A 26,926-nucleotide genomic window follows, 5' to 3' on the forward strand; every position below is an offset into this window, starting at 1 on the left:
AGAATGCACCTACTTGTGTGGTGTCATGGGTCATCCACCATGAATTGCACTTCAATTTGATCAAAATGTTGGGGTCGCCCATATGCCCATGTGAATTCTGAACTTATAAAATGTATGAACACTTTGTGAATGTGTATATTCAACTTTGAAACTGCTCAGCTGAAAATCGGCTGTAATGTGCCTCCAAAAATGGCCGCCTGTCCATGAACTACAACCCCCAGCATGCCTTGCGCGGGGGGGGGGGGGGTGGCGCCTACAAGCGGCGCGCATCCAATCGCAATGAGGCACTGATGACGTCACCGCAGCGCGCGTAGGATCAAAACGCTGCGCTGCTCCTCCATTCTGTCCCCTTTTTCCTTCATCAACCGGTGGGCCAGCACGTACTTTTGGCTCCGGGCCAAGGTCCCATCTTCCTTTCTCCCCCCGGCTGGGGGGAGGTGTAAGGCCCCCCATCGGATCGGGCCGCTCCGTTGGACCTGCAGCCCGTTGAAGCCGCGGAGCCGCTCCCATTAACTCGGTCTCAACTTTTCATCCGGAGCTCCGACTCCTGCTTCACGTGTCCCCGGTCCCTGGGAGATGGAAAGGGGGGGGGAAGCCGCTTCGAAGCTCGGCCCCGGCCCAGGGTGAGACCCGTTCCTCTTTCCTAACTTCTCTCTCTCTGCTCTTGAGTTCACCTGAAAGGACCTGTGGCCAGCCTGCCCCGCGCAGAACCGAGACGCATCCCGCCGCCCCGTCCCGGGCCACGCGCTCAGCCCGACGGGCACCCGCACTCTGAAGAAGTGGACCGGCCCCGCGCGCACCCGAGACGACGTGATAGCCTCCGGACCGGGGGGGGAGCGACCCCCCGTCCTCTCGTGATTCCAGAGTCAGGAGGAGGAGCGGGAGAGGCGGGAGGACTCTTGGATCGGACTCCGACCAAAGACCCGGCAGGAACCCCTGATCGGCACCCGGAGACCCGAGGAGGCGTGAGGTTTTGAGACCTGGGTGTATGAGTTTAACTGGGAGTGTTACAGAGCTAAATCTGTGGTCAGAGCTGAGATTACATCAGCATCATTATCATGACTGTTGTCATTAATTTGTAGTCACTACTTTCTGCTAGTCATTCATGTTTTAAAGCGCTGTTTTCTGCCGTAGTCACGTTTAAAACACCGGGAGTAACATCCGGTCTAGATCTGCACGTGGTTTAAAGAGGTTTCCGCCATCTTTAAATACCCCGGCTTCTTTAAACACCGCAGCCATGTTTTAAACCGTACATGTTCGTGATATCATTTTTATTATTGCTTTGATTTCTTTTTCCCATTCCATGCATTTAACTTTCATTTCATTTTTATTGATTGTTGTTTTCCTAGTTAATTAATTGTTTTATAATAAGTAGTGTGCCGTCAGGATTTATTGGGTATCTATTCACATCTTCTTTGATACCCGTATGTAAATAAACTCTGATTGATTTTTAATGAGTGGTTGTTGTTATTTCATGCAAGATTTGGTCACAAATTGATTTGTTTAAAGCAGAACCAGTGCTCGGATCTCACACCTTCAACTGTTATCCTGTAAGTGATGGTAAGATTTGCTGTTATGCAGGATAATTCAAATCATATGAGACTGATTTTCTGCTGTTTAGTTATCATTTTCCTCCGGAGTAAGGCCCGGGGGTGGTGCCCCTACGAGAATTATTATCATTTTGATAATACGATTTGATAAATAGTCAACTTTATTAATTATTAATAATTATTAATAATATTCATTAATATCCTTGGATAACTGATCAGCTTAGCTACCTGAGTTGAACAACAAAAATCACGCTCGGGTCCAATTATTCTTTGATAATACATTAATAAAAAGTTTTGTTCTTGCAAGTTTCAGTTAAGTTGTATTTTTCAGTCTGTAAAGTGTAATGTGGAGTTATTTGACCCTTTCTTTTAACATATTCGGAATAATACACTTGAATTTGGTTTGTTACGGTTTAATTTACTTTTTAAGATTTAGAAAAAATATTCTTCAGATTTAAACTGGAAAATGGAAATGGGTCAATTTACCCCCAGATGCAGATTAATTTACCCCTAAACTGGGGCAAGTTGAGCCACAAGACAATTTTCCTTGAGAAGTCAAATTTTCATTGCCCGTTGTCATGGAGACATTCATATCATTTCCATTGACAGGATCCTGAAATTAAGGTAGTTGTGTTTCTTTTTTGATGATGATGATGATGATGATGATGATGATGATGATAAGCAATGGACAATGAAACAACAACAATTTAGTGAAGTTTATCTTGCCTCGCCAGCCGGCACTGGATCATATTATATTTAAGGCCCTATTGTATCTGTAGGAAATGTTTTTGTTTTTCTCGTTCTCGTTTTTCTTCCGACAAAATGAGGCCCTTTTTGCCCCCCTAAACATGCCCCAAAAGTCACCAAATTTTGCAGGCCTGGTGAAAAATTTGATATTTCATGGTTTTCATTAATGGGCGTGGCCTAATGGCTCAACAGCGCCCCCTAGAAAACTTTGTGCCTCAAGCCCCACAATACGGTTTGACGTACATGCACGAAAATCGGTACACACCTGTATCATGTCGCAACTTAAAGAAAAGTCTCTTGGCGCAATGGCCAAAACCGAACAGGAAGTCGGCCATTTTGAATTAATCGTGTAATTTTGGCGCAATTTATGCCATTTCTTCGGCCGTTTCTTCGCCCGAACCGTAACGTGCACCCAGGTGTGTTATACATCAAAATGTGCGTCTCCATTCTGCGACTACACGCATTACTTTTCTCTTTCAAAAGCATTACCGTGGCAACGCTAGACGCCAAAAAGCACGCCCCCCCCCCCCTTCATCTGATTGGTCCATATGTGATAGTTCCTACTTTCTGCCATAACTTTTGAATGGTTTGACATAAAGACTCGTGGGTGGTGTCATCGGACTCGGTTTTCAATTCAATTCAATTTTATTTATATAGCGTCTAATACAACAGAGTTGTCTCTAAACGCTTTACAGAGACCCATACCCAGAACATGACCCCCGAGCAGTTATTACATAAACAATGGCAGGTAAAAACTCCCCTGGTGGGAGAAAAACCTTAAGCCAAACAGTGGCAAGGAAAAACTCCCCTTTAGGAGGGAAGAAACCTTGAGCAGGACCAGGCTCATCAGGGGGGACCCTCCTGCCGAGGGCCAGACTGGTGGGTCAGGGACGGCAACAGCACAGCAGGCAGGTGGAAGCAGCAACGGGATGACCGGGGGTGGGGACCGCAGGCCAGCACGCAGCTCCCGAAGCTCCGGCCCAATCAGCAAGTCCCAGGTTGGGGTGCAGGGTCAGGAAAAGACTTGTGCTCCGTAATGCAAGCTACAGCCACCCACAACCACCTGCAGGACAAAATAGAGAAAAGGGAGGAGAAGGGGGGGCCAGCAACGGGATGACCAGGGGTGGGGACCGCAGGCCAGCACGCAGCTCCCGAAGCTCCGGCCCAATTTTGAGTCCTTGAACATAATTAGTGCAAATTAGCCCCGCCCCTTCTTCTGATTGGTCGATATTTGATAGCCCCTATTTTCTGCCATAACTTTTGAATGGTTTGACCCAACAAAATTACAACCAATTCTTAGGTTGCAAAAAACGAGTAGTGAGAATCATTGCCTCTTCGCCTCTAAGAAGTCACTCGTTACCTTTGTTTCGTAAATTTGGCATCCTTAATATCTATCAGATGAATAACCTCCAACTTGCTCGATTTGTATATATGTGATTTTCTTTAAATAAAACTCTTCCTAACTTTTTTCACAATTTATTTTCCCCGAACAATGAATTTCATAATTATTCAACCCGTAAAGCCTCCCAGCTTCGGCCCACACAAATGATTTCCTTTCAGTTTCAGATCTCTAACAGAGGTTCCAAGATGTGTGAATTCACTTCCTCCACACCTTGTCAAACTTTCTCATTAATTATTTAAAAAATCTGTGAAACATTTTGCTATATAAATAGCTTAATAATACGATGTAAACTTCTACTTACTTACATTTGGCTTTTTTCCTCATTTTTTACAGTATTGTAGTTTTTTCTTTCTTTTCTATTTTTTGGGGGGGGGGGTATGTACTTTTTTCTTTTCTTTGTGTGACCGTGGTGTGCGCAGGGGTGTATGTGTGTGTAGTGTATGTGCTGCGTATGATATGCATTTATGTCCATTTTTATGCTCATTTAAGGAAGTCCTCTTGTCAAGCCCCTAGAGGGTTTTATTGGACCTCCTTCATATGTGCTGTCTATTGTGTTTTTTATGGTAATTGTATTACTGACTTTTGAATATGTGCTAAATAAATAAACAAACAAACAAACAAACACAGCTGTGCTTCCATTACAGTTTAGAAGCAAAACTAAAGCAATATTTCAAAATGTCAGTAAAACAGCTGTGAAATCACTGTGTTTAATGTTTTTGGACAAAGTTGTGAGGTTTTCTTCTTCCTTCAAATAATAATGTTGGATGTCCAGAACTGCTTTCCTGTTGACGGCTTCATTTTTATTCCTACAACCCCTCACGTCACTGAACACACAGAGAACTGTCACACAGTTCACTGGTCACGTCTGGGGGATTTCTGGTAGGTCATTTTCCACTTTATAGAGGTGCAGTGGCTTAAGAGTGGCTCTGGATAATCTGGGTCCAACTAAAAAGCCGGATTGTGGGAACCTTGTCTCACATACATTGCTTAGACTTGTGGTAAAACCACAGACTGTATCAAACCAACTAGACAAACAGGTTTGATACAGAGAACTTTGTTTTTACAGAGACATGGTTGGCTGGAACTCTATACCAGTTCATATTTCTCATGTAGGTAGCAAAAATTGGCTTAAGATTCATCTTTTAAAATTTAATTAATTATGATTTGACATTTGGAAGGAACTGAATGAAGTTTGAATAGAATTACAGGTAGTGTAAACCCTTTCACACTAAAGGTGAAAAGTGGTCAAGAATTCTAAGACACTATAAGGTCATTTCAGGCAGGTATTGGTTTGAAGGTGTTTTATTTGATTTCATTTCTATGTATTTATGTCTGAGAATGATGGTGATTTAGTTTCCTCTGTGTTGTTTGTGACTAAGGGAGTTGTGTCTAATATTGTTTTGTTTGTCATGTATAATGTATGTCTGTTATGTATTAAGTGTTAATGTGTGTGTTGTGTGTGTCGGACCCCAGGAAGAATAGCTAATGCTGTTGCTAATGCTAATGGGGATCTTAAATAAAACAAAGAGACCTTTCTGTGACATAAGCCGTAGGTTTCTAAAAAGTCATATGGAGCCTGAGTTGTAGATCTACGGAGGACACCGTCTCGCCGGGAGCTGACGCAGCCCAACAAAGGTTTATCTAGAGGGCAGAACAATCAGGCCTGTTGGTTGGCGGGAACAAAGCACCTATACACCAACTTACATGCTGAAACTTTGGGAGAATTAAGAAAAAGCAATGACCCCTAGGGTCTGACTTTTACAGACTGCCCCTAGTGGTCAGTCAAGAAACTGCGGGTTTAGCAGTGTTGTGCATGAACGAGTTAATTGAACACGTTCATATCTGTGAGAACGTTGAACTGAACGCAACATATTTGCAAAAAAAGAACTTGAACGTGAACTTGTTTATTATGCAGATCACGAACTGGAATTTTAACTATTCACATTATGTGAGTTTCAGCTTCACTGTTTACGTCCAATTATTACAGAATACATTTCAGCAGCGGGCGGCACATTTAAAATACTCGAGACGATGATTTCACACTACATTACCCACAATGCAGTGCACACACCAGCATAACAACGGGCACCATCTCCATGGCAACGGCGGCCCGAGCCCGGTGCATCTTTACATGACCAGTGAAGAGAGAGACGTTGCAGACGCAGCGTCAGCGAGACGTCACATGATGATCCTTATCTGCGGGAATTTTACAAATCCGAACGTTAATTTGTCAACTTCAAATTTGAAAGGTCATGTGTGAGAAAAGTGTCCAGTGTGAGAAAATATCTGCAAGTCCTTGACAATCAAACAAAGTTATCACGAAAGAGCAAGAAGACCCAACAGCCCAGAACGACCCCAGTCACTGCTGCTCCTTCAGGGGGAGGATTTACCTGCAACAGGTAGAAACACTGATAATGGACTACATTGTTGGAGATTTACAGCCTCTGAGTAAAGTTGAAAAGCCACTAGGACAATAATGATTGTATAGTGAACAGTTTTAGGATAGGGGGGCGTTTCATTTGCACTTCTCACCTAAAAATATTGAAATGAACTGAATTTGAACTAGTTCAAAGTGAAAATAGTGAACTATGAATGTGTTCAACTATGTTCATTTTTAAACTATGTGAACTGAACTTTGAACTAGCTCATGAGAAGTAGGAACTTGCAAAACTCTGGTCAGTTCAGCAGGATGTCTGCAGGCGCTGGAGGAACGTAACCCGCATCAGGTTTACATGAAGACACAGAAAGAGCCCTCTAGTGGTTGTGATCAAGTCTTCCCTCAGCTGCAGGTTAAACTACAACAGTGCAACGGGGTTGAAAGGTCACATGACCTCCTTTAATCACCTAGTCGTTAAAAACAACCTCTATAACTATTGTACGCCTCTGCTCAGCCAGCCCCAATACCGTTGACATTCTAACCTCAAATGGTAGGTTCAAACCTAAATACACATTTAATTAGCACAAAACATAAGAAACAGGACTTTTATTTGACACACTACATTTTACATTTTTTCTAGACATTGAAAGACATTGAGACATTAAGACATTGAAATTAGTTTCAGTTTAAGTACATTTTTATCAACACATGCATATTAAAACCCGTTTTGTCAGGTACTGACAAAAACAATATTGATTATCGTACAGCCTTGAATGACAATTCAACCAATAATCAATAGTGCTTCTAAAAATCCCTTTCCAGACATTTAAGAACATTTATAAGAGACAACTCCAGGTCAGTCTAAATCTGGGTAGAATCTGAATAAAAGAACAATTCAAGGTGATTTTTTGATCATCTTAACACAATCCGTAGACGGTTTAATCCAAACCTGCACCTCATCAAGCTGCAGAACGGCGGCCATTTGCATAAATAATATTCAGTTGGTTCGGAGCTTCCTGCAGTCTCCGCTTTTGGACACTGTGACGCATCCCGTAGGCGAAGTATATGATCAGGCCTGGAGAAGGCGACAGCATGCCATTTACTTTACTGTTTTTAATCACCTTTTTTTGTTTTACAAGCCTGGAACAGCACATGAGCCTTTCTAGGGGTTTGAATACGCACCGACTGCCATCCAAACAGCATAGCTGATCCATGTTTCTCCTTCCAGCTGAACCATCAGGTAGGTGTTGACCAAGACACTTAAAAGTGGAATTACAGGTACACAAGGAACCTGCAAAAAACATGTTCAAATTGTGACTTAAGATCGTCCAAGTTACTTGACTTTTATTCTTACGCGTAAGGGTCATAGATCGTATTCCTTAACCGGACTGTGGGATCAGTCACAGGCAGTGTGTGCTCCTGCTCCATTTCTTCCCTTACTGATGAGCCGGTGCCCGAGGTAAGTGCAGTCCTCCACTGGCGCTTTTCCACTAGTACCTACTCAGCCCGACTTGACTTGGTTTGGTTCTTTCCCACTAGGGGTCTAACGTGCCGAGTAGATACTTTTCTGTAACTATTCTGCCGAGGTTCTAAGCGGCTGAGTCGGCTGTATCTGACATCATCACACTACAGGCCACCGATTGGTCGGGGGGTTGGAGTCAGACGTCTGAGTCAGGAGGAGGAAATCAGAGAAAGAGACTCTGACGGATTCTTGTTCATTTTATTCAACCAGCAATGGCAGCGCAAAAGTCTGTTTCATGATCCAACTCTGAGGTGCAGATGTTCATAAACCTGGTGCTGAGGAGAGAATTAAAAAGGGATCTAGACGGCGATAAGGAACGACCAGATCTACCAGGAGCTCTGTCTCTTCATAGCTGCTCACGGCTCCAGCTGACAAACAAAATTAAAAAAGCACCCCCGCTTGAAGCTTCTCTCACTCTCATTTTTTAACTTGATATTGAACACAAGTCACAGATCCAGCAGCACATCTATCATCTCCTCCAGGTTCTACATCTTTAGTGTTGTCTTCTCCGTTTAGATACACAATCAAATATGTCACAGCAGCTTCACTCCAACCTCCTACTTCTGATCTGGGTATTGAAGAAATGAGGGCGAGGCGAGTTGAGGCGGGCTGAGTAGGTAGTAGTGGAAAAGCGCCACACTCGAGGCACCATCTCGCTCCCTACCCAGAGAGGAGACTCCCCTGATGTGGTCTCAGACTCAGAGGGCTGATTCTCATCCCCACTATGACACCACGACTTGATGAAGCCAACAGCAGCTCATCATCTGAACAAGCAGAGATGGAGTCCTTTGACCACCAAACCGGAGCTCCTCCGCCATGAAATGTTGCCTATGAAAGTTATAAATGGAATCAGCGATGAAAGACAGTCCAGAGTACAACTCCCACCGGGAAAGAATATGGAGGGTTTGCATTGACGTCACTTCCCCACTGGACCAGCCCCCTTACTCACACTGAGTGGTAAAACATCAGCAAAAACAGCTGCAACTAGTGGAGAAGACGGGATGACAGACGGTTATCGGCTTAAATTAAAGGCAGTTGGACTTGACAGTGACCCGTACAGTTACCAAGAACCAGTGGTCCATGGACATTAATATTTGGTACAGTTACCAAGAACCAGTGGTCCATGGACATTAATATTTGGTACAGTTACCAAGAACCAGTGGTCCATGGACATTAATATTTGGTACAGTTACCAAGAACCAGTGGTCCATGGACATTAATATTTGGTACAGTTACCAAGAACCAGTGGTCCATGGACATTAATATTTGGACACGAAACCAGTTTCCTGATATTTACATGTACTTAATTTCTACGCCGGGGAAATACACGAAGCAAAGCTTGAAGGCTTACAAAAGTCTTGATGCTGAGCCGCTTGGTGGCGCAGTGGGTTAAGGGAGTGGCTCATATACTGAGGATACAGTCCTCCTGCAGCGGTCACAGGTTCCAATCCCGGCCTGCACACCTTTGCTGCATGTCATCCTCATTCTCTCTCTCTCAAAAATAAAAGTCTTGACGCTTGGTCCGACTTCAAGGCAGGATTTGTTGTAGAAATTAAAGTAATGAGGACACCGAACTTTATGATTTGTCCGTTTAACGTTAGCTACCCAAAAATTGCAGTCGTTTCTGTGAATTGCAGCGACTCATTTCTTGCTAAATATATGAGTACAGTCGATCCCACAACAGCTCTCTCATTTTAGATGTTTTCCAGTTGCTCAAACTGAAAGTTTACGCTGCCAATCTGTGACGTCATGCGCATTCCCTCCATTGCTACTGATTATGTGGACCAAACTCTCACCCCATTTATACGGGACCTGCATAGTCCAAAGCAACGGATCCAGTTCCCCCATACACCACCAACATACATCAAATTTACCTTAAAAGCTGCTTCATTGGTGTTCTGTGGCTGTCTCCAGATGAGGAAGACGGTGAAGAGCAGGGCCAGCCCGAGGACAGAGACCAGCAGGACGCTCCAGACCTCAGGTCTGAGGAAGGACTCCATGGCCTCGGTCAGCAGGACGCTTAAAATGATCCCCAGGACCACTGGAGAGAGACTCCTGCTGGGTTATCCTCACATATTTACAAATAGTAGAAGTGCATGCAGTCAAGCCTTTGAGGCTCTGGAAAATGACAGCTGCCACGAATGGCACCATGGCAACGAAAGACGATTGCAAACGAGTACTGTGAGGAGAGCAAGCCTCAGTGACTACGTTTCCATGCATCAATAACCCTTTTCTAACCGGATTAATCAGCAATAACCCGGTTGCTCACGGCCATGTAAACACCAATAACCCCTTTGAATAACCTGAATTTGCTCATATTCCGGTTTTTAAAAACACAAAAAACGGTCATGTAAACGCCAAACGGAATATCCCCATCAAACGGAACATGAATTTGTTTTCTGCGCATGTTCTTTTCACAAGGAATCCTGGTCTTTTGAGTCCAGGAAGTTCTTATAAACACGGAGAAACCAAGACCAGGAGGAGACTAATCACTTCATAAATGTAATGGAAGATTTGTAGATTTGTCCTGTTGTTGGCATTTGTAGACGGTAGAAAGTACCGGGATAGACAGATTTACAAAAAGGTGAGCGAAAAGTTGCGTGAAGCAGGATTTGTAGGAACGCCAGACCAGATCAAGCTCTGCTGGAAGACGCTGAAAAAGGAGAACTAAAGGACCAAGAAACAAAACGACTTCTACTGGGCTGTTGATTATCCGCCGTGCTGCTGTTATTGTTGTTGTTTTGGATTTGGATACAGGAAGAAGAAGCAGAAATGAGGGGAATGAGGTTTTCCACGCGTCGCTGGTTTGATCCAGATATCCCAAATGATTAATCACCATGTAAACAGGGATAACCCTGTTTGCTCACGCATGGAAACAGATTATTCCGAATGTTTCAGTAACTGGAATATTGACCTTAACCCGAATTTTGACTGCATGTAAACGTAGTCTACGTCTCACAGGTGGAGGAGGAGAAACGGCGAGGACTCGCAGGTAATGACGATGAGGATGTTGACATTTTTAGAGGTGCGGTGGGTGGCTAAAGACGGAGGCCTGAAGAGCCCCTTTATTGTGAACGGTTCTGGTCTGTGGACAGAGTTGTTGTCTTCAGTGTACCTGGAATTAGAAAAAAAACAAAAACATCCTTGAAAAACTGTTCAGTGACGGGGAGCTGTGGGATAAAGCTATCCGTAGCATACGATCTAGCACGCCTTGCGCTAGATTTGAACTTATTCAATTTAAGGTGCTGCATAGAGCCCACCTATCAAAATCTCGATTATCGGAAATATATCCGAATGTTGCAGACCTATGCGACAGATGCCAGGGCTCTCCATGCAATTTAAGTCATATGTTTTTCTCCTGTCCTAGGTTACAGAAATTTTGGAGTGATTATTCTGTGATCATGTCTAAAGTTCTGGGTAAAAAAGTTGTTATGGCCCCTCTCTTAGCAATATTCGGACTCACTGTTGACTCCTCACATATCAGCCACACACAGTCAGAAGTATTGGCTTTCACATCCCTTTTAGCAAGACGTCGTATCTTACTTCTATGGAAATCCCCCAAGTCCCCGTCTATTTCTATTTGGCTTAGTGATGTTATGTTTTTTCTTAAATTGGAGAAGGTGAGATACTCTGTAAAAGGCAACGCAGCTAAATTCGTTCGCAAATGGCAATCTTTCATAGACCACTTTACCGCGTTGAAGACTCTACCCACCGACTGACCCCCCCCCTCCCTTAATTTTCTTTTCATCTCCTTAATTTGTTTTTTTTATGTTTTATTTATTTCCAGTTAATGGGATATCACTTATGGGCATCTACATTCACCACTGCATTTGTTTTTTGTATGCATTTTTGCTCATACATTACTTTCCTCCTTTGATCATTTCTTGCTCATCTGTTTATTTATTATTTAACGCTACAGAGACTCTGTTCCTTAGTTAGGTTTTGTGTGTTTTAAAAAAAAAAAAAAAAAAAGGAGACAATGTATAATGCGTGTGTTTGACTACAGATTTCCATGTTTTCGTTGTATGTTGTTTCCTATAAAAAGATCAATAAAAAAAAAAAAAAAAAAGAAAAACTGTTCAGTGACACTTTCAGTGACCTTTCAGTAAAGATTTCCTAATAAACTGAAGATTATGTTTTGACGTTACTTGGGTGGGACCCATAAATGGGCGGAGCCGTTTTCAGGCCTTTGCTTCAGGTAAAGACAAAGCTGCATATTTTTGAGTCTTTTTTGAACTACTTCTCAGTTGTTGCACCTTCCGACTTCATGTGTTTTGCAGGAAAACACCAGCTGAGTCTGTTAAAGTTGCTTGGTGCTGCTTCATTAAGGGACTGTGCATGTTTGCAGGCCGGAGCTTCGGGAGCTGCGTGCCGGCCTGCCGCCCACCCCCGGTCACCCCGCTGCTGCTTCCACCTGCCTGCTGTGCTGCTGCTGACGTCCCCAACCCCCTCCAGTCTAGCAGGAGGGTCCCCCCTTATGATCCAGGTCCTGGTTTCTTCCCTCCTAAAGGGGAGTTTTTTCTTGCCACTGTTTGGCTTAAGGTTTTTCTCCCACTAGGGGAGTTTTTACCTGCCATTGTTTATGTAATAATTGCTCGGGGGTTTATGTTTATGTTTATGTTCATGTTCTGGATCTCTGGAAAGCGTCTAGAGACAACATCTGTTGTATTAGACACTATATAAATAAAATTGAATTGACTGTATAGTTTTACTGTTACAGTGCTCGTTACATATCAGTGGGTAATCAGCTGGAGCTAGATATTTAAGTGTTGTTGGAACAGTTGTTGCCATTTTTTTATTTCACGTTTGTGCATGAATGAAAGTGCAAATTATTCTGATTAATCTGAGGTTTAAATTGTCCATCCATCCATTATCTATACCTGCTTTATCTTTTGCAGGGTCACGGGGTTCTGCTGGAGCCTATCCCAGCTATTTTCAGGTGAGAGGCAGGGGTTACACCCTGGACAGGTCACCAGTCCATCACAGGGTTTAAAACTGCTTAAACTAAATCTTTTTTTAAAATAATTTTGAGAACTTAAAAAATATCCATCATTTAGGGATGATGGTGGGTCCTGAAGCTGGACTAGTTGGGAACCAAAGCTCTAATGAACCTGTTGACGCACAATCCAGCAAGTCATTTTACATTAAAAAAAAAAAAGTTGTGTTAGGGTGATGTTCACCTCTGTGTATCATCTCCTCCTCTTGGCACAACAGTCCATCCATGTCTGGGAACTGAGGACACCAATTGATGGAGTTCGGCAGACAAATGTTGTCGCTTTCTTGTCCGATTCAGTATTATGGTTCTTTTCCAATAGTACCTACTCAGCCCGACTCGACTCGCCTTGGTGCTTTTCCACCAGGGGTCTAACGTGCCGAGTAGATACTTTTCATGCTCGTACCACCAGAAATTAAGGTTTTGCACTGAAAACAAGGCAGATGGTCCCTCTCCTCTTTAGTCTTGACCACTTTTCATTTCCACCAAGAAGAATTCAAATCCTGCCTGATTGCTCTGATAGCTGCCTTTTGCCCCAAAGGTGTTGGGATTGTCTCCAGCAGATTCTGTGACCCTGACTGAGTAAGCAAATACAGATAATGTATGGATCGATGGATCGATCTGAGCACAAGACAGTCTTCGACTTTGTCTCGGTCCATCTTTGAATGAATGTGGGTCCACAGAAGACAGCCGTGTCTCTGGATCATGTTCTTCTTTGCATGATACAGATTTAATCTGCATTCTTGGATTGTTGTGGGAGATTTGGGGAAGTGTTCCTGAGATGAGCGGCTTCCAGAGCTGCTTTACAGACTCCTCCCCTGCACATCTCCAGATTGTCTCAACATTTATGTGCTGTGGATGATGAGATAGTCAAACTCTTCAGTTTTCCATTAAGAGGAACATTATTGTGACATTGTTCCACAATTTGGAGATGCCATTTTCCCCAGATACACTTATGCATGTCAATTTCTTTTAGATGTGTCGCTGCCATTAAATTCAAATTGATATGTTTTTCATGAAATTGTGAAAATGTTGAGGCCCTGGAGAGCTCAGTGGGTTGAGCTCTCTCTCTACCCATTTCCTGTCTGTTTATTTTCAAAATAACGGCCACAAGAAAAAAAAATAAAAAATCATTCAAGAGTGTTGGGGAAAACTAAATCGTAATGAGTTTTGAAAGGAAGACACTTTGAATTACATTTTTTTTAAATGTACAGTAAATGACCTCACCCCTCATTGCAATATATACATTTCCAATTCTAATAATTATTCTTGGCATTATCATGATAGATTGTTTCATAGTGTATTATTATATTAAGTTATGAAATCTCATGGGATGTTATATTATTATATATTATAGTATGGTGATATCATTTTGTTATATGTTATAATATTATAAAAATGATTAGCTTATATTAGGATATTACTATATTATTATAGTATTACATATATTTATATTATATGGTGGTACACCACTCTATATGATAATTATTTGTTTATTCTCGAATTAATATTCTTAATCTATTTATCTATTTTCATTATATTATACGCACACACACACCTAGATACATATCATTGTAACTGATGTCTTTCGTCGCTGTTTGTACTGTATGTTAAAAAAATAAATAAATGTAAATGACTAATCAATATTTGAAGATGCTGAAATAAGATTATTTATTCTAACAACGAGTTAAACTTTAGGGAATTACACACACACACACACACACACACACACACTTTAATGGAAGAGAGTGCCTACCTTAACACCAGAATACACACTGCAACAAGAGAGTATGCAGAGATGGTTCCAATGGAGCTCAGGTCTACGAGGGCCTTCAGGTCAAATAAGAGCACCATGAAAGCTGGAACGACATTCAAATACAAGCTTGGTTACTCACAAGACAGAACTACAGTATGTACACAGTAACATTTCAGCGATTATCATGAATTGCATCTTTTCCGACTGGCTAATCGTGTAAATGTAGTTGTTGAAACACATCCACGCTCCGTCCTCTGTTGCAACACATCTGCACCACATGTGTTGCTGTTTGAATCATTTCCGGTGAGTGATCACTTGTGCTTCAAAAGAAAATCATTCACTTACAATGTTTATTGAATGAGAGTTCTAAATCATTTGAAAGTACAATTTTAACATTTTAAAACCTTTACACAAGTTCAAATTTCACTCAATTTAACCACTATTCCTGGAGGTCCACAAATGTACTGTATGTAGTTAACAAGGATGGGTTATCAGATCATTGACCCTCACAGATAAATGTGTGTAATATCTTTGGCTGAAAGGAAAGTGGATTCACTATATCTGGTCTTATTTCAGGACATATTAAAATCTGAGGGTGTAATCCGATAAAAACAGAGTAATTTTTGTTCTGTAAGCAGCTTCCTCACCCGCCATAGCTCCTGCTGCCAGCGTGGCTAAGACCGGGCTCTGTCTGGAGCTCATGTAGCGCAGCGGCTTGAAGAGCAGGCCGTCTCTGGCCATGGCAAACATCACCCGCGGCATCGGAAACATCACTCCCAGGAGGCTGGAAGAGTCACATCTGGAATGAGGTACAAGCTAACCAGGAGCAGGTACATTCATTCATTCATCAATTAGAGTTATAAACAAAGCAGATTATTGACAACCAACAAATAGATTATTCATACATTCAAATGTGCTTAAATTCAGAGATTTTGTGGACCTTAAAAAAGTGCAATTTATGTTTAAAATCAACAATAAAACACTTCCTGACAGCATTCAGAAGCTTTTCCAAAGCAGAGTTAGACAATATGAACTAAGAGGAACATTTATGTTCAGGAAAACAAAGAACCAACGTTAAACAACGATGATCTCAGTGACAGTAAATCTGTGGAACAGCTGAGATACAGAAATGAAAATATGTAGCACGTTATTACAATTCAAAAGCACCTATAAATACAAAATGATTAATACATATAAAACAAGGTATAATACACATAGGCATGTACCTATGGATATGTGAATGTATACAGTATGTGTGTATATATATATATATATATAAAGAGTATGCGTGTGTGTATGTATATGTGTAGGTATGTATAAATATTTATACTGAATGGAATGATATTTAGTAATGATATGTGGAATATGCTGTATGTTTGTGTACAGTTATTTTGTTTATACTCGGACAACTTGTCATAAGGATTTATTTATGCATTTGTTTCATTCTCTAAATCCTAAATGCATTAGTTTATAAAAGCTAACATTTTTCTTTTCTTGTGAAAAGCGTAGGCGTCATAAGCTTAGGCTTCAGTCTACACCTTTTGGTCCTTGGTTTTTAGTTTGTTTTACACACACACACACACACACACACACACACACACACACACACACACACACACACACACACACACACACACACACACACACACACACACACACACACACACACACACACACACACACACACACACACACACACACACACACTTTGTGTTACACTGATGATTTCCACCTGTACTTTGGGTTATTTGTGTTGTAGAAAGTGAAAGGACCAAAAAACTAACTAATTTCTACACATGAACTTTATCCCTGGAAGCTCTTGGCCCTGATGAGCTCAGTACTTCACTGCAAACTCCGGTTTAGTACCTTGTTGAGAGTGCGCTGAGAGAGCCCACGGCCACGGCGTACTTGGCCGGCTCCCAGCCCACGTACTCAAAGGCCACTGGGAGAGGACTGTGGCCGTCCAGAAGGTAGTAGGGCATCATTAGTGTCAACGCAGCAGAGACGCCAAAATAGGCCAAGAAGCAGATCGTCAGGGACACCACAATCCCAACAGGGATGGCTTTTTGTGGATTCTTCACCTCCTCACCTAGAGGAGGGATTAGCGTTATACTTTATTGTTTACGACCAACAACTGACCTATGGCGCTTTTCCACCAGTACCTACTCAGCCCGACTCGCCTCAGTTTGGTTCTTTCCCACTAGGGGTCTAACGTGCAGAGTAGATACTTTTTCTGTATCTATTCTGCCGAGGTTCTAAGCTGCTGAGTTGGCTGTATCTGACATCATCACACTACAGACCACCGATTGGTCGGGGGGTTGGAGTCAGACGTCTGAGTCAGGAGGAGGAAATCAGAGAAAGAGACTCTGACGGATTCTGGTTCATTTTATTCAACCAGCAATGGCAGCAAAAGTCTGTTTCATGATCCAACTCTGAGGGTCAGATGTTCATAAACCTGGTGCTGAAGAGAGAATTAAAAAGGGATCTAGACGGGTGATAAGGAACCACCAGATCTACCAGGAGCTCTGTCACTTCATAGCTGCTTGCGGCTCCAGATGGCCTTTCACCAGTGCCGAGACAAACAACAACAAAAAAAATTAAAAAGCGTCGCCGCTTGAAGCTTCTCTCACTCTCATTTTTAACTTTATATGGAACACAAGCCACAGACCCAGCAGCACATATATTGACCTCACTTGCACGCTTACAGTTAGTCCAAAACGCGGCTGCTCGTCTTTTAACAGGAACCCACAAGCATGATCACATCACCCCCGTTCTGGCCTCCCTTCACTGGCTCCCTGTCTCTTTTAGAAATCATTTTAAAATATTATTGTTGGTTTTTAAGTCATTAAATGGGTTGGCACCAAAGTACATCTCAGACCTCCTACATGTTTCCACTCCCTCCAGGTCTTTGAGGTTTCTGCTCAGTCACGTCTTGTCGTTCCCAAAACTAGGCAAAAAACCAGGGGCGACCGAGCCTTTTCAGTTATAGCCCCTAAACTCTGGAAGGAGCTTCCTCCCCACATCAAAATGGCCCCCACCCTTGAAATTTTAAATCTCGTTTTAAAACGTATTTTTATTCTTTGGTTTTTAATCCAGCATGAGAGTTGGGTGGTCTCTGTATTGTCTTTTATGTTTATGAATCACTGGTTGTTGTCTGTCTGGTGTGTTTTTATTTCGTGCTTTTATGTGCTCTTATCTATTTTACTCTGTTTTTAGTTTTTACTATTTTTATTATGTCTTGCTTTACTTATTGTGCAGCACTTTGGTAACTTTGTTTAATGTGCTATATAAATAAAGTGGATTGGATCTATCATCTCCTCCAGGTTCTACATCTTTAGTGTTGTTGTCTTCTCCGTTTAGATCACACAATCAAATACGTCACAGCAGCTTCACTCCAACCTCCTACTTCTCATCTGGGTATTGAAAAGAAACGAGGGCAAGGAGAGTCGAGTCGGGCTGAGTAGGTACTAGTGTAAAAGCGCCACTAGACATTAAGAAGTATGCACCAATGAGCCAAAACATTATCAGCCTATACATCGCTTTGGAAAAATGGAAAAACAACATTTTGCAAAAACCCCATACATTGTGAAAACATCTTTACACAATTTTTCACTAAACTGAAATGGAAACCCCTTTTGCAAATCACATGATCATAATCATGTTGACATTTCTATATAAACAAAATAAGTTAAGGCCTAAAAGAAGTAGTCCTAATGTTTCCAATCCACTGCTCCTCAATGACCCGCAGAAATCCTTCAGACGGCTGCCTTCATGTATAAAACACAGGAGCTTGTGAGATGTTCTGACAGAGGTCTAGCCGCTAAGTAAGAATAATAACAGCTGGAGTTGTTGCAGAAACAGAAATTAATCTGCCAAAATTACCAGATTGCCAATTGGAACAACTTGAGGTGAAACAGTGATTTTGTTGCATCGTATGACTCAACCGTCATTTTGCAGCCAGCATATTAAGAAGAGATGGTCAATAATGTTTTGGCTCACTGGCGTAAGGGATTATATTTGTATGTAGAGTCCTGTGCTACAAAAAATAAATTATACCTGTTGTGGCAATGCAGTCAAATCCAACAAAAGCATAGAAACAGGTTGCTGCTCCGGCTAAAGTTCCATCAACGCCGAAGGGGAAGAACCCGCCAACGCCAAACTCTGAAGCCGGGGTTTGGGCTTCAGTAAGGTTCCTTAGAAGCAGTTATTTAATTCACATAGAGTAAAGAAAGGTTATAAGAGAAGAATTAAATGAGTAGACAAAATAAAAAAACAACAGAGCATAGCTGACCATTATTGGGACCTGATCTGATCTTTGGTCTTAATAACTGGTAGTGGGGAAGTAGCAGAGATGCTAAGTGAGCAACATTCACTACGTTTACATGCAGTCAAAATTCGGGTTATTGCTAATATTCCGGTTACTGAAACATTGGGAATATTCCGTTTACATGGTAATTAATCATTTGGGATATCTGGATCAAACCAGCGACGCGCGGAGAACATGATTATGCAATTCCCGTAATTTCTGCTTCTTCTTCCTGTATCCAAATTCAAATCAAATGCTGCTTCGCGCAACTTTTTGCTCATCTTCTCATAAATCTGGCTATCCCGGTACTTTCTACCGTCTACAAATGCAGAAATGTTCATATCCTTCATTACATTTATGAAGTGATTAGTCTCCTCCTGGTCTTGGTTTCTCCGTGTTTATAAGAACTTCCTGGACTCAAAAGACCAGGATTCCTTGTGAACAGAGCATGTGCAGAAAACTAATTCATGTTCCGTTTGATGGGGATATTCCGTTTGGCGTTTACATGACCCAATATTCGGGTTTTAAAAGGAGTAACCCAGGGCTCATATTCGGGTTTTTAACGTTTTTATATTCAGGTATTTTTAATTTTTTAAAACCTGAATATGAGCAAATTCCGTGGCATTCCAAATGGCCGTGCAAATTCGGGTTATTGCCAATATTCGGGTTTTAAAAGGGTTATTGATGCATGGAAACACAGTCATTGTAGTTAGTTTCATTCAGACGACTTCTTCATCTGAATTTACGTCAATTACTTGAATGTGAAACTGACAAATACAACTTACTCCTTTTCCAGAGTTGCATTGGCAATAGTTTCCTCACTGATGCGCCAGTTGTTGAGATCTCCTTTTATGAAGCCAGAGATGATGATAAAAATCAACACCGCCACGTTTACAGCCGTAAAAACAGTGTTCAGGATCGCAGACTCCCTCACGCCGTATGCAAGTATCCCTGGAAAAGGCAGAGAGGGGGGCAAGCACAGCGTGACATTTCAATTTTGGAATATCTTGCATCTCCATTCTTTGTTTTATCAAATGTTATAAGATAAAAGTTGAAGATATCACCAGCAAGCAACATGATCAGCGCAGCAGCAAAGAAGTCTGGGTACAGAGCCAGGCCTGGCGCCTCCATGCGTGCGTGCTCCTGCAGGGTTTCAGCGATGACGTTATCTAGCAGGTCATCAAAAGCCCCAGTCCAGGCTTTAGCTCTGCTAGAAGTTCCTAAGAAGAAGAAAAAGACTTGAAAAATTAGATATGCATTTCTCTATCTGTAAGTGAGTGGAAATTAAAGATGGATATCATTAAGAACTCTAATAAACAACTAGATTAGAGACACCTAAGACTTCTGCACAGTACAGTAAATCCATAGAATCAGGAACAATCTCAATTTAGTTATCCCTGCATGTTTTTCCCCTAAATTAAGCAATAGTTACAAAAAATAACCAAGGAGTATTTTTAAATACTGGTTTCAATTTCATTTGGTTATTTTCAGGAAGCATTATCCAACTTTTGCAATCTCATTCCCACCGTCGCCAACCAAAGATACTCTGGCCTAGCACTGCCCCTAAATCATTTACACGACAGTGGGAAGTGTGGACACAGCTTCTCATACAAATATAGAGAAAAGTGTGTCCAGACCGTTGACTGGTAGTGACATCATCCTATCTTGGCATAGTGACTGGGAATGTTGTGTTAAAAACTTTGTTAGCAGCTTGTTAGAAAGCAACCACAAGAAAGTGACATAAAACAGATCCTCCAACACAAAGTGACTGTAAACGCAACTAATAAAAGCCTCAAAAGAACAATGTCAAGAAAATGTCCAACTTCAGCTTTATTAGGAACAACCTAACTCCTGAGACAGCAAAATTATATTTTGATACCATGATCATACCACACGTCCTACTGCATAACAAGCTGGGCAACAGCCTGTAACACTAAAACAAATTGAAATAGTCTACAAACAAGCCCTGAAAGTATTGGATGAAAAACCCAAAACATACCATCCCTGTCAGATATTGAAAAAAAAGCATGAAAGCTTAAACTGGAACAACATTGTAAAATATGAAGCTATTTTGATCTATACAATCTTTCATGGCCAGGCTCCACCCCCACTACAAGAATCTGTGAAAATAAATTCAAACAGATGAACCACAGCTGGTGTTAGAGGCGACTGTATACTTCCTTTAAGAAAAAGTGCTTTTAGTCTAGCCACTTTTTCAGTTTGTGCCTCTCACACCTGGAATGTAACACCAAGCACGATACGTGAACTTCCCACTCTGACCTCTTTCACCAAACATTTTAAATCACGGCTACTGGAGAACAATACTGTTATCACAACCAGGCTTAAACTTGTGTAGTTTTTCTTAATGTTAATTACCTGTTTTAATTTGTATGTACTAGGGCAATGTCCAAAGCAACACACACTTTGTATGTCACGCAACTTGGATACTCTCAGTACCATAATATTACCATCGCTGGTATTTCATTATTGTAATATGCATTTTTTGCTCAAGTCACTTTAAACTCAAGTCACTTTAGATACAATCCATACTGCTTTTAAATGCTGCTAAATCAATTTTGCTACTATGTATGTTTTATGTTTGTTCCCTTGTTTGATTGTATTGTTTGACTGAATTGTTTTTATGTTTTCTGTGGGGACTACGGGTGGAAACTAGCATTTCTGCTAAAATCCAGTGTATTTACACTGCTTAATGTAGTGTTCATTAATATGCATTGTCCCATCTAAAAAAAACTTTGATTTGATTTGAAAAATGGACTGTTTACATGTCAATGACAGGAATTTCATACTGATAATAAAGGAAAAGTTAGTAGAGACTAAATTATTTTAATTCTTGTTGTTTGTTTGTTTTCATACAGAGGCATATTGCATTCACTTGAAAAAAATGTTTTTCTGTTTTTCTGAATTAACAAGTTAATTATCTCAGAATTCCGAGAAAAGTTTTTTTTTTTTTTTACCTTGTCTGCACACATATTAATGATTGATACCATGACGGTAGAAACCAAAAGTATATATATGTGCATTATTACTATATTTAATATATATATACATATATATACGCATACATATGCATACACATACATAAATATACACATACAAACCCAGTGATTTTTTTTTTTTTTTTTTTTTTGGGGGGGGGGGGGGTGACGACATCCACTGCCAATCCAGGAAGCAGGAACACACGGAAACACACGTCAAGCACTGGAAATCTGCAACAAAAAACCACAAACAAAGCACGAAACCGGCACGGAGCCGACCAAAACAACAACAGCAATCGACCTAAATCTTGAGATCTGATCGCAGTCTGAGCTAAGCTATCGCTACCGCTACCTAAACCCAAAAACTAGAGAGCCAGCATGCAGGTGAACAACCCAGTGTGTATGTGTGTATGTATATGATCATGTGTGTGTGTGTGTGTGTGTGTGTATATGCATGTGACTAAGTGACTATGTGTGTGTGTGTGTGTGTGTGTGTGTGTGTGTGTATATGCGTGTGTGTGTGTGTGTGTGTGTGTGTGTGTGTAATAAACCAAACAAAGTTCGAGAAAGTCCGAGAAAAGTTTTAATGAAAAAAAACAAAAAATCTGCTCCAAGATTTCTCTCTCAGATTTTTTTTTTTTTTTTTCATAAAAGTTTTTCTCGGAATTCTGAATTATCTCGTTAATTCAGAAAAACAGAGCAGATTTTTTTTTTCCCCCCAAGTCAATGCAATACGCTTCTGTATTTTCATGTTCCCAAAAAGAAAAAAACTAATTTTTTATCCATTGTTGGTTCTGGAGTCTCGGTTCCACACAGGAAAGGATTAATGTGAAACATCTGGTTGGATCAAAGGAGAACTGGACATCAAATCCCAACAACTCTAGCAAAACCCCGTTCAGACTACATGATTTCTCTTCTGGAGCGCCAAAAATGAAAGACTGTGTACGTTACCGATGACGTAGGACAGCAGCAGGTTCCAGCCCGCCACGAACGCCCACACCTCTCCCACGGTCACGTAGGTGTACAGGTAGGCCGAGCCCGTCCGGGGGACGCGGGCCCCGAACTCAGCGTAGCACAGCCCTGCGAACACGGAGGCCACGGCGGCTACCAGGAAGGAGACGACGATGCTGGGGCCGGTCACCTGCCTGGAGAGCTCTCCGGACAGCACGTACACCCCGGCCCCCAGCGTGCTGCCCACGCCCAGCCCCACCAGGTCCATGGTGCTCAGGCACCGGCACAAACCCGACTCCTCACCTTCAGGCTCCACGGGCTTCCTCCTCGTTATGCTGTGGAGGAACCGCAACACTTTGGTGCAGCATGTTCTGAAACCACAAATGAAACCTGTCAGTGTCCTGACCTGACTTTTAATATGTGGAGCTCCCCTTAAGACTTGAGTGAAAGTGATTTACCCGCCAGCAGTTTCTAGGGCTCTGCCTTCAGGGTAACTTGACATTTTTTAAATGAATGAAACAGGGTGGGTCTGCATCAGGTGTGTGATGGCTGCAGAAGAGGATGTGCTTCTCTCTTCAAGCAGCAGCTCAACACAGCCCTGCAGATTCAGGTAAGTGCATAGTTTCAATCTTCTTCTTCTGAGTTTTATGGCAGTGTTCATCCTAAAAGCTGCACTACTGCCACTCCCTGGATTCAGCTACAACCTTCAGCTGTTCCTGCACAGCTGAAACCACTTCAGGGGATCAGGAGTGGAGGATTCATCACTCACCTCCTCTTCAAATCAATTTCCAGGGAGGCGTTAATGTCTGAAAGAAGAAGAGGTCATCTGTAAATGTACATTTGATTTTTTCTGAATTTTTTTTTTTGGTCCTAAAAGTGAAAGTTGGATGTTTTTGCAAGAAGAAAATAATTTTTCTTTAAAAATTCTTTCACATTCACCAATGTTACGGTTTTGGTAGTTTCCTGTTTTATTTTGAAGCCCATGTCTTTGTGTTTCAGTTTTAGTTTGACTTCCCTTGTTTCCCATCTGCCCTGATTGTCTGCACCTGTGTCTCGTTAACCCTTCTGTATATCTGGTCTTGTCTTTCACTTCTCCCTGCTGGTCCGTATTGTTTCCTCCCTCCGTGGTTTCCATGTCAGGTTTTGGTAGTTTTACTTTGTCACATTCGTGTTGTGGTTTTTGTATCCTGCCCTTTGAGGTGTCCCTCCAATCATCAAGTTTTAATGCACTTTGAGTAAGACGGTTCACGGCTCTACGTTAACCATTCAAACTTCTTAATGGACACCACATTATCCCTAACTTAAATGTAATTGAGGTAAAAAGTTCTATTGATCATGGTTTTGACTTCAAACCTTATGTACAAGTAATTACTTCAATTCAAAATGACTGACTTAAACTCTAAAACATGTAAATATTCAAATAATTTACCTCCAAAGCTGCTTTTTTGCCATCAGCTCTCTTCTCTCTTCTCTCTTTCTTCAGGCCCTCAATCATTTTGTCTGAGGCCTCTTTTGCAGGACAGGTGGCCTTTGTTGTCTTTTGCTGTCAAAATTACAGTTAAAAGGTTAATAGTAGGGATGTGCTTAAATAAAATATTTTGTACTTAGAATCAGGTGGTACCAGGTTTTTTACTAACTTCTTACTGATTGAGAAAGTAAAGATAGACAGGGAAAGGGGGAGAGAGAGGGAATGACATGAATTAATTAATAATTAATTAAATCACAGACAACAAAATTCCTTGACTTTTCCAAAACCTTTGAAGATTTTACTTAATTTCAAGACTTTTCCAGTCCTGGAAAGTTACTTTTGAAACTTCCATTACTTTTCCAGGTTTTCCATGACCCATTCCCTATTAGTTTTTGATGAAGCGATCAAGTAAGGTCAGAAGAATAAAGGGAAGGTTTTACTTTTCACTATACGACATGAATGATGTGTAAGAAAGAAGTAAGCATGTAATTTCTCTATTGAATTGTATGCTTTTCAATCAAGAGCTTCTCCACTGTACTGTCTACTGTTGATCTACTGTATTTATTTACCTGTTTTGTTTATTTATTTTCGTCTTCATTCTCCACCCACTTGCTGTTGGGAATTATCCTCCTCCTAGCGTTTTTTTTCCAGATGTCTCCACCATTGATAAAATCTTCCCTCTTTTGGCAGAGGTCGTTGTAGTTGTCTATGTGTAAAACGTTTTGGCAGAATGAGCCAAAAAAGTGCATAAGAAGTTAGTTTGGAAAAGTTACACAACGTGTGCTTCAATTCAAACATCTCATATGACCCCAAACTATGATAGCACAAACTAGCAAGTCCAGTCATCCCCACAACCTTGATTAACAGGCTGATACGTTATGCTAATACTAATCTTAAATTAACCTTGGCTAACATTACATTCTATCAAGCTAGTTATGTGACACATATTAAATTATATAATTTTATGCTGCATGACTTACCGCCGATCATTAAAACTTTGGCCGGAAAAATGGTTCGACTGTCTTTCTTTTTCTTTCCCGGCTTATCCCACTTCACACTCATCCATCCATCTTCATCCTCAAGATCTGGGCACTGTGTAATGTCTTTTGAACATGTTTTTTTCTGGTCCCCATTGTACATCCAGTCGATTTTCCCCACTTCAACGCTTTTGTCTTTAAAAAAATATATTGCATAAGCCATATTGAGGAATAACCGAGTTTTAACTCCAGTCTATGCTCCTAACGGCTGCTCCTTATCCTCCGTTGACCGTGACGTCCGCTGCTACCGTTAGAATGAGCGTGAGCAGCGAAGGTGCATAACCTTCACATCACTTGTTCCACAAAGAATTTGGAAGATCAGCTACAGTTGAAGTTCACTTTTATTGTGAAAGCTGTTTAAAATACCTTGGCATTAGAGCTGACTGTCCCTCTCAATGTGACTCTTGCAACACACTGTTTGATGCCAACGCAAACCTGAAAAAAGTCCCCTGCGTGCACAGATTAAGCAGCTTCTGCACAGTGCCAGGCTTAATGACAAAACTAAAACTTCAGGTATTCTCTCTGACATACAGTGTGGTGACGAATATCAAAAGTTATGTGACAGTGGCGTTCTTGGGAAAGATGACTTGACCCTAATTTGGAATTGCGTACCGGTCTTCAAAAGTTCAAAATGCAGCCTTTGGCCAATTCAGTGTCAGGTCATTGAACTGCAACCAGATGTGAGGAAAAACCACATTTTGATATCAGCTTAATGGTTTGGACCTAGTAAACCATCCATGTTGACATTACTAACGCCATTTGTTTCAGAAGAGTCGTCATTAGAGACTGAAGGGGTTGATTGTCTAGACATACAGGGAAACTGTCGTGTATCTAAAGTGTTTGTTCTGATTTGTAGCTCTGATTCAATTGCTCGACCCCTGCTTTGTAACACAAAGCAGTTCAATGGCTTTTACGGTTGTGATTTTTGTTATCACAAAGGTGGGAAATCATATCCATATGATAGACCTGAGCCCCCCCTGCGAAATGTGAGAGATCATTTCAGCCATGCTATGTGAGCATCAGTTGATGAGCCAGTGTTTGGAGTCAAAGGCCCATCTCCTTTAATGAAGCTTGGTCACTTCCAAATGATAAATGGTTTAATTCCTGAATATCAACACAACGTGTGCCTTGGAGTAACTCGGCAACTGTCTACATTGTGGTTTGATACAGCGAACAGTGAAGCCCCGTGGTACATTGGTAAACAGATGAAAGACGTTGATTTGCGACTTGAAAAAATTAAACCTCCTGTTGAGATGACCAGGACACCAACGTCAATGAGTGAAAGGAAATTCTGGAAAGCTTCAGAGTGGCGAGCCTTTCTCATCTTCTATGCTCTCCCTGTATTGAAAGGCATACTCCCTGCCAGATTTTGGAATCATCTGTTCCTATTAGTGTTCAACATATATACATTACTCCAGGATAAAATCAAAACTAGCAGCATCTTGATGACAGAACTGGCTCTCAAAAAATTTGTAATTGAATTTCAAAGACTTTATGGGAAAGACCACATGACTTTCAACATACACTTGCTCACACATGTCCCACAAAGTGTAAAACACTGGGGGCCTTTATTTCTGTTGTGGAGAGAATTGCCAGAAAAGGCCAAGCATACTATCACCTCGACAAATACAAAGGTTCAGTCATTCGTTGAAGAACTTTATTTTAATAAGTGAAGAACAGAAAAATGTGATACACTAAATGGAAGTGTCAAGGGTTTTGGGCAGCCCCCACTACAGGAAAATATCCCAGCTTGCCATTGCCAAGTTGTGTGGAAATCTAAGTAACTGCTTCTGGTCTTAAAGCCGTTTTTTGGTTGATGGA

The 26,926-nt window shown here is 41.4% G+C and overlaps 1 protein-coding gene across 1 annotated transcript in view; it reads right to left on the minus strand.

The window, feature by feature from the left end:
• Positions 1-7,035: 7,035 nt before the first annotated feature.
• LOC133463578 (cationic amino acid transporter 2-like) overlaps positions 7,036-26,926 on the minus strand; it is a 30,722-nt gene continuing 10,831 nt past the window's right edge. Inside the window, exons 2-12 of the mRNA XM_061745173.1 lie at positions 22,601-22,971; positions 19,718-19,873; positions 19,439-19,604; positions 18,404-18,540; positions 16,214-16,436; positions 14,995-15,131; positions 14,348-14,450; positions 10,558-10,713; positions 9,473-9,653; positions 7,259-7,367; positions 7,036-7,151 (exon numbers count right to left, since the gene is read on the minus strand). Coding sequence (XP_061601157.1) covers positions 7,036-7,151; positions 7,259-7,367; positions 9,473-9,653; positions 10,558-10,713; positions 14,348-14,450; positions 14,995-15,131; positions 16,214-16,436; positions 18,404-18,540; positions 19,439-19,604; positions 19,718-19,873; positions 22,601-22,971 — 1,855 coding nt within the window. The remainder of the gene's footprint in view (positions 7,152-7,258; positions 7,368-9,472; positions 9,654-10,557; positions 10,714-14,347; positions 14,451-14,994; positions 15,132-16,213; positions 16,437-18,403; positions 18,541-19,438; positions 19,605-19,717; positions 19,874-22,600; positions 22,972-26,926) is intronic.

This window comes from Cololabis saira, chromosome 17 (assembly GCF_033807715.1).
Source record: "Cololabis saira isolate AMF1-May2022 chromosome 17, fColSai1.1, whole genome shotgun sequence".
NCBI classification, from domain to species: domain Eukaryota; kingdom Metazoa; phylum Chordata; class Actinopteri; order Beloniformes; family Belonidae; genus Cololabis; species Cololabis saira.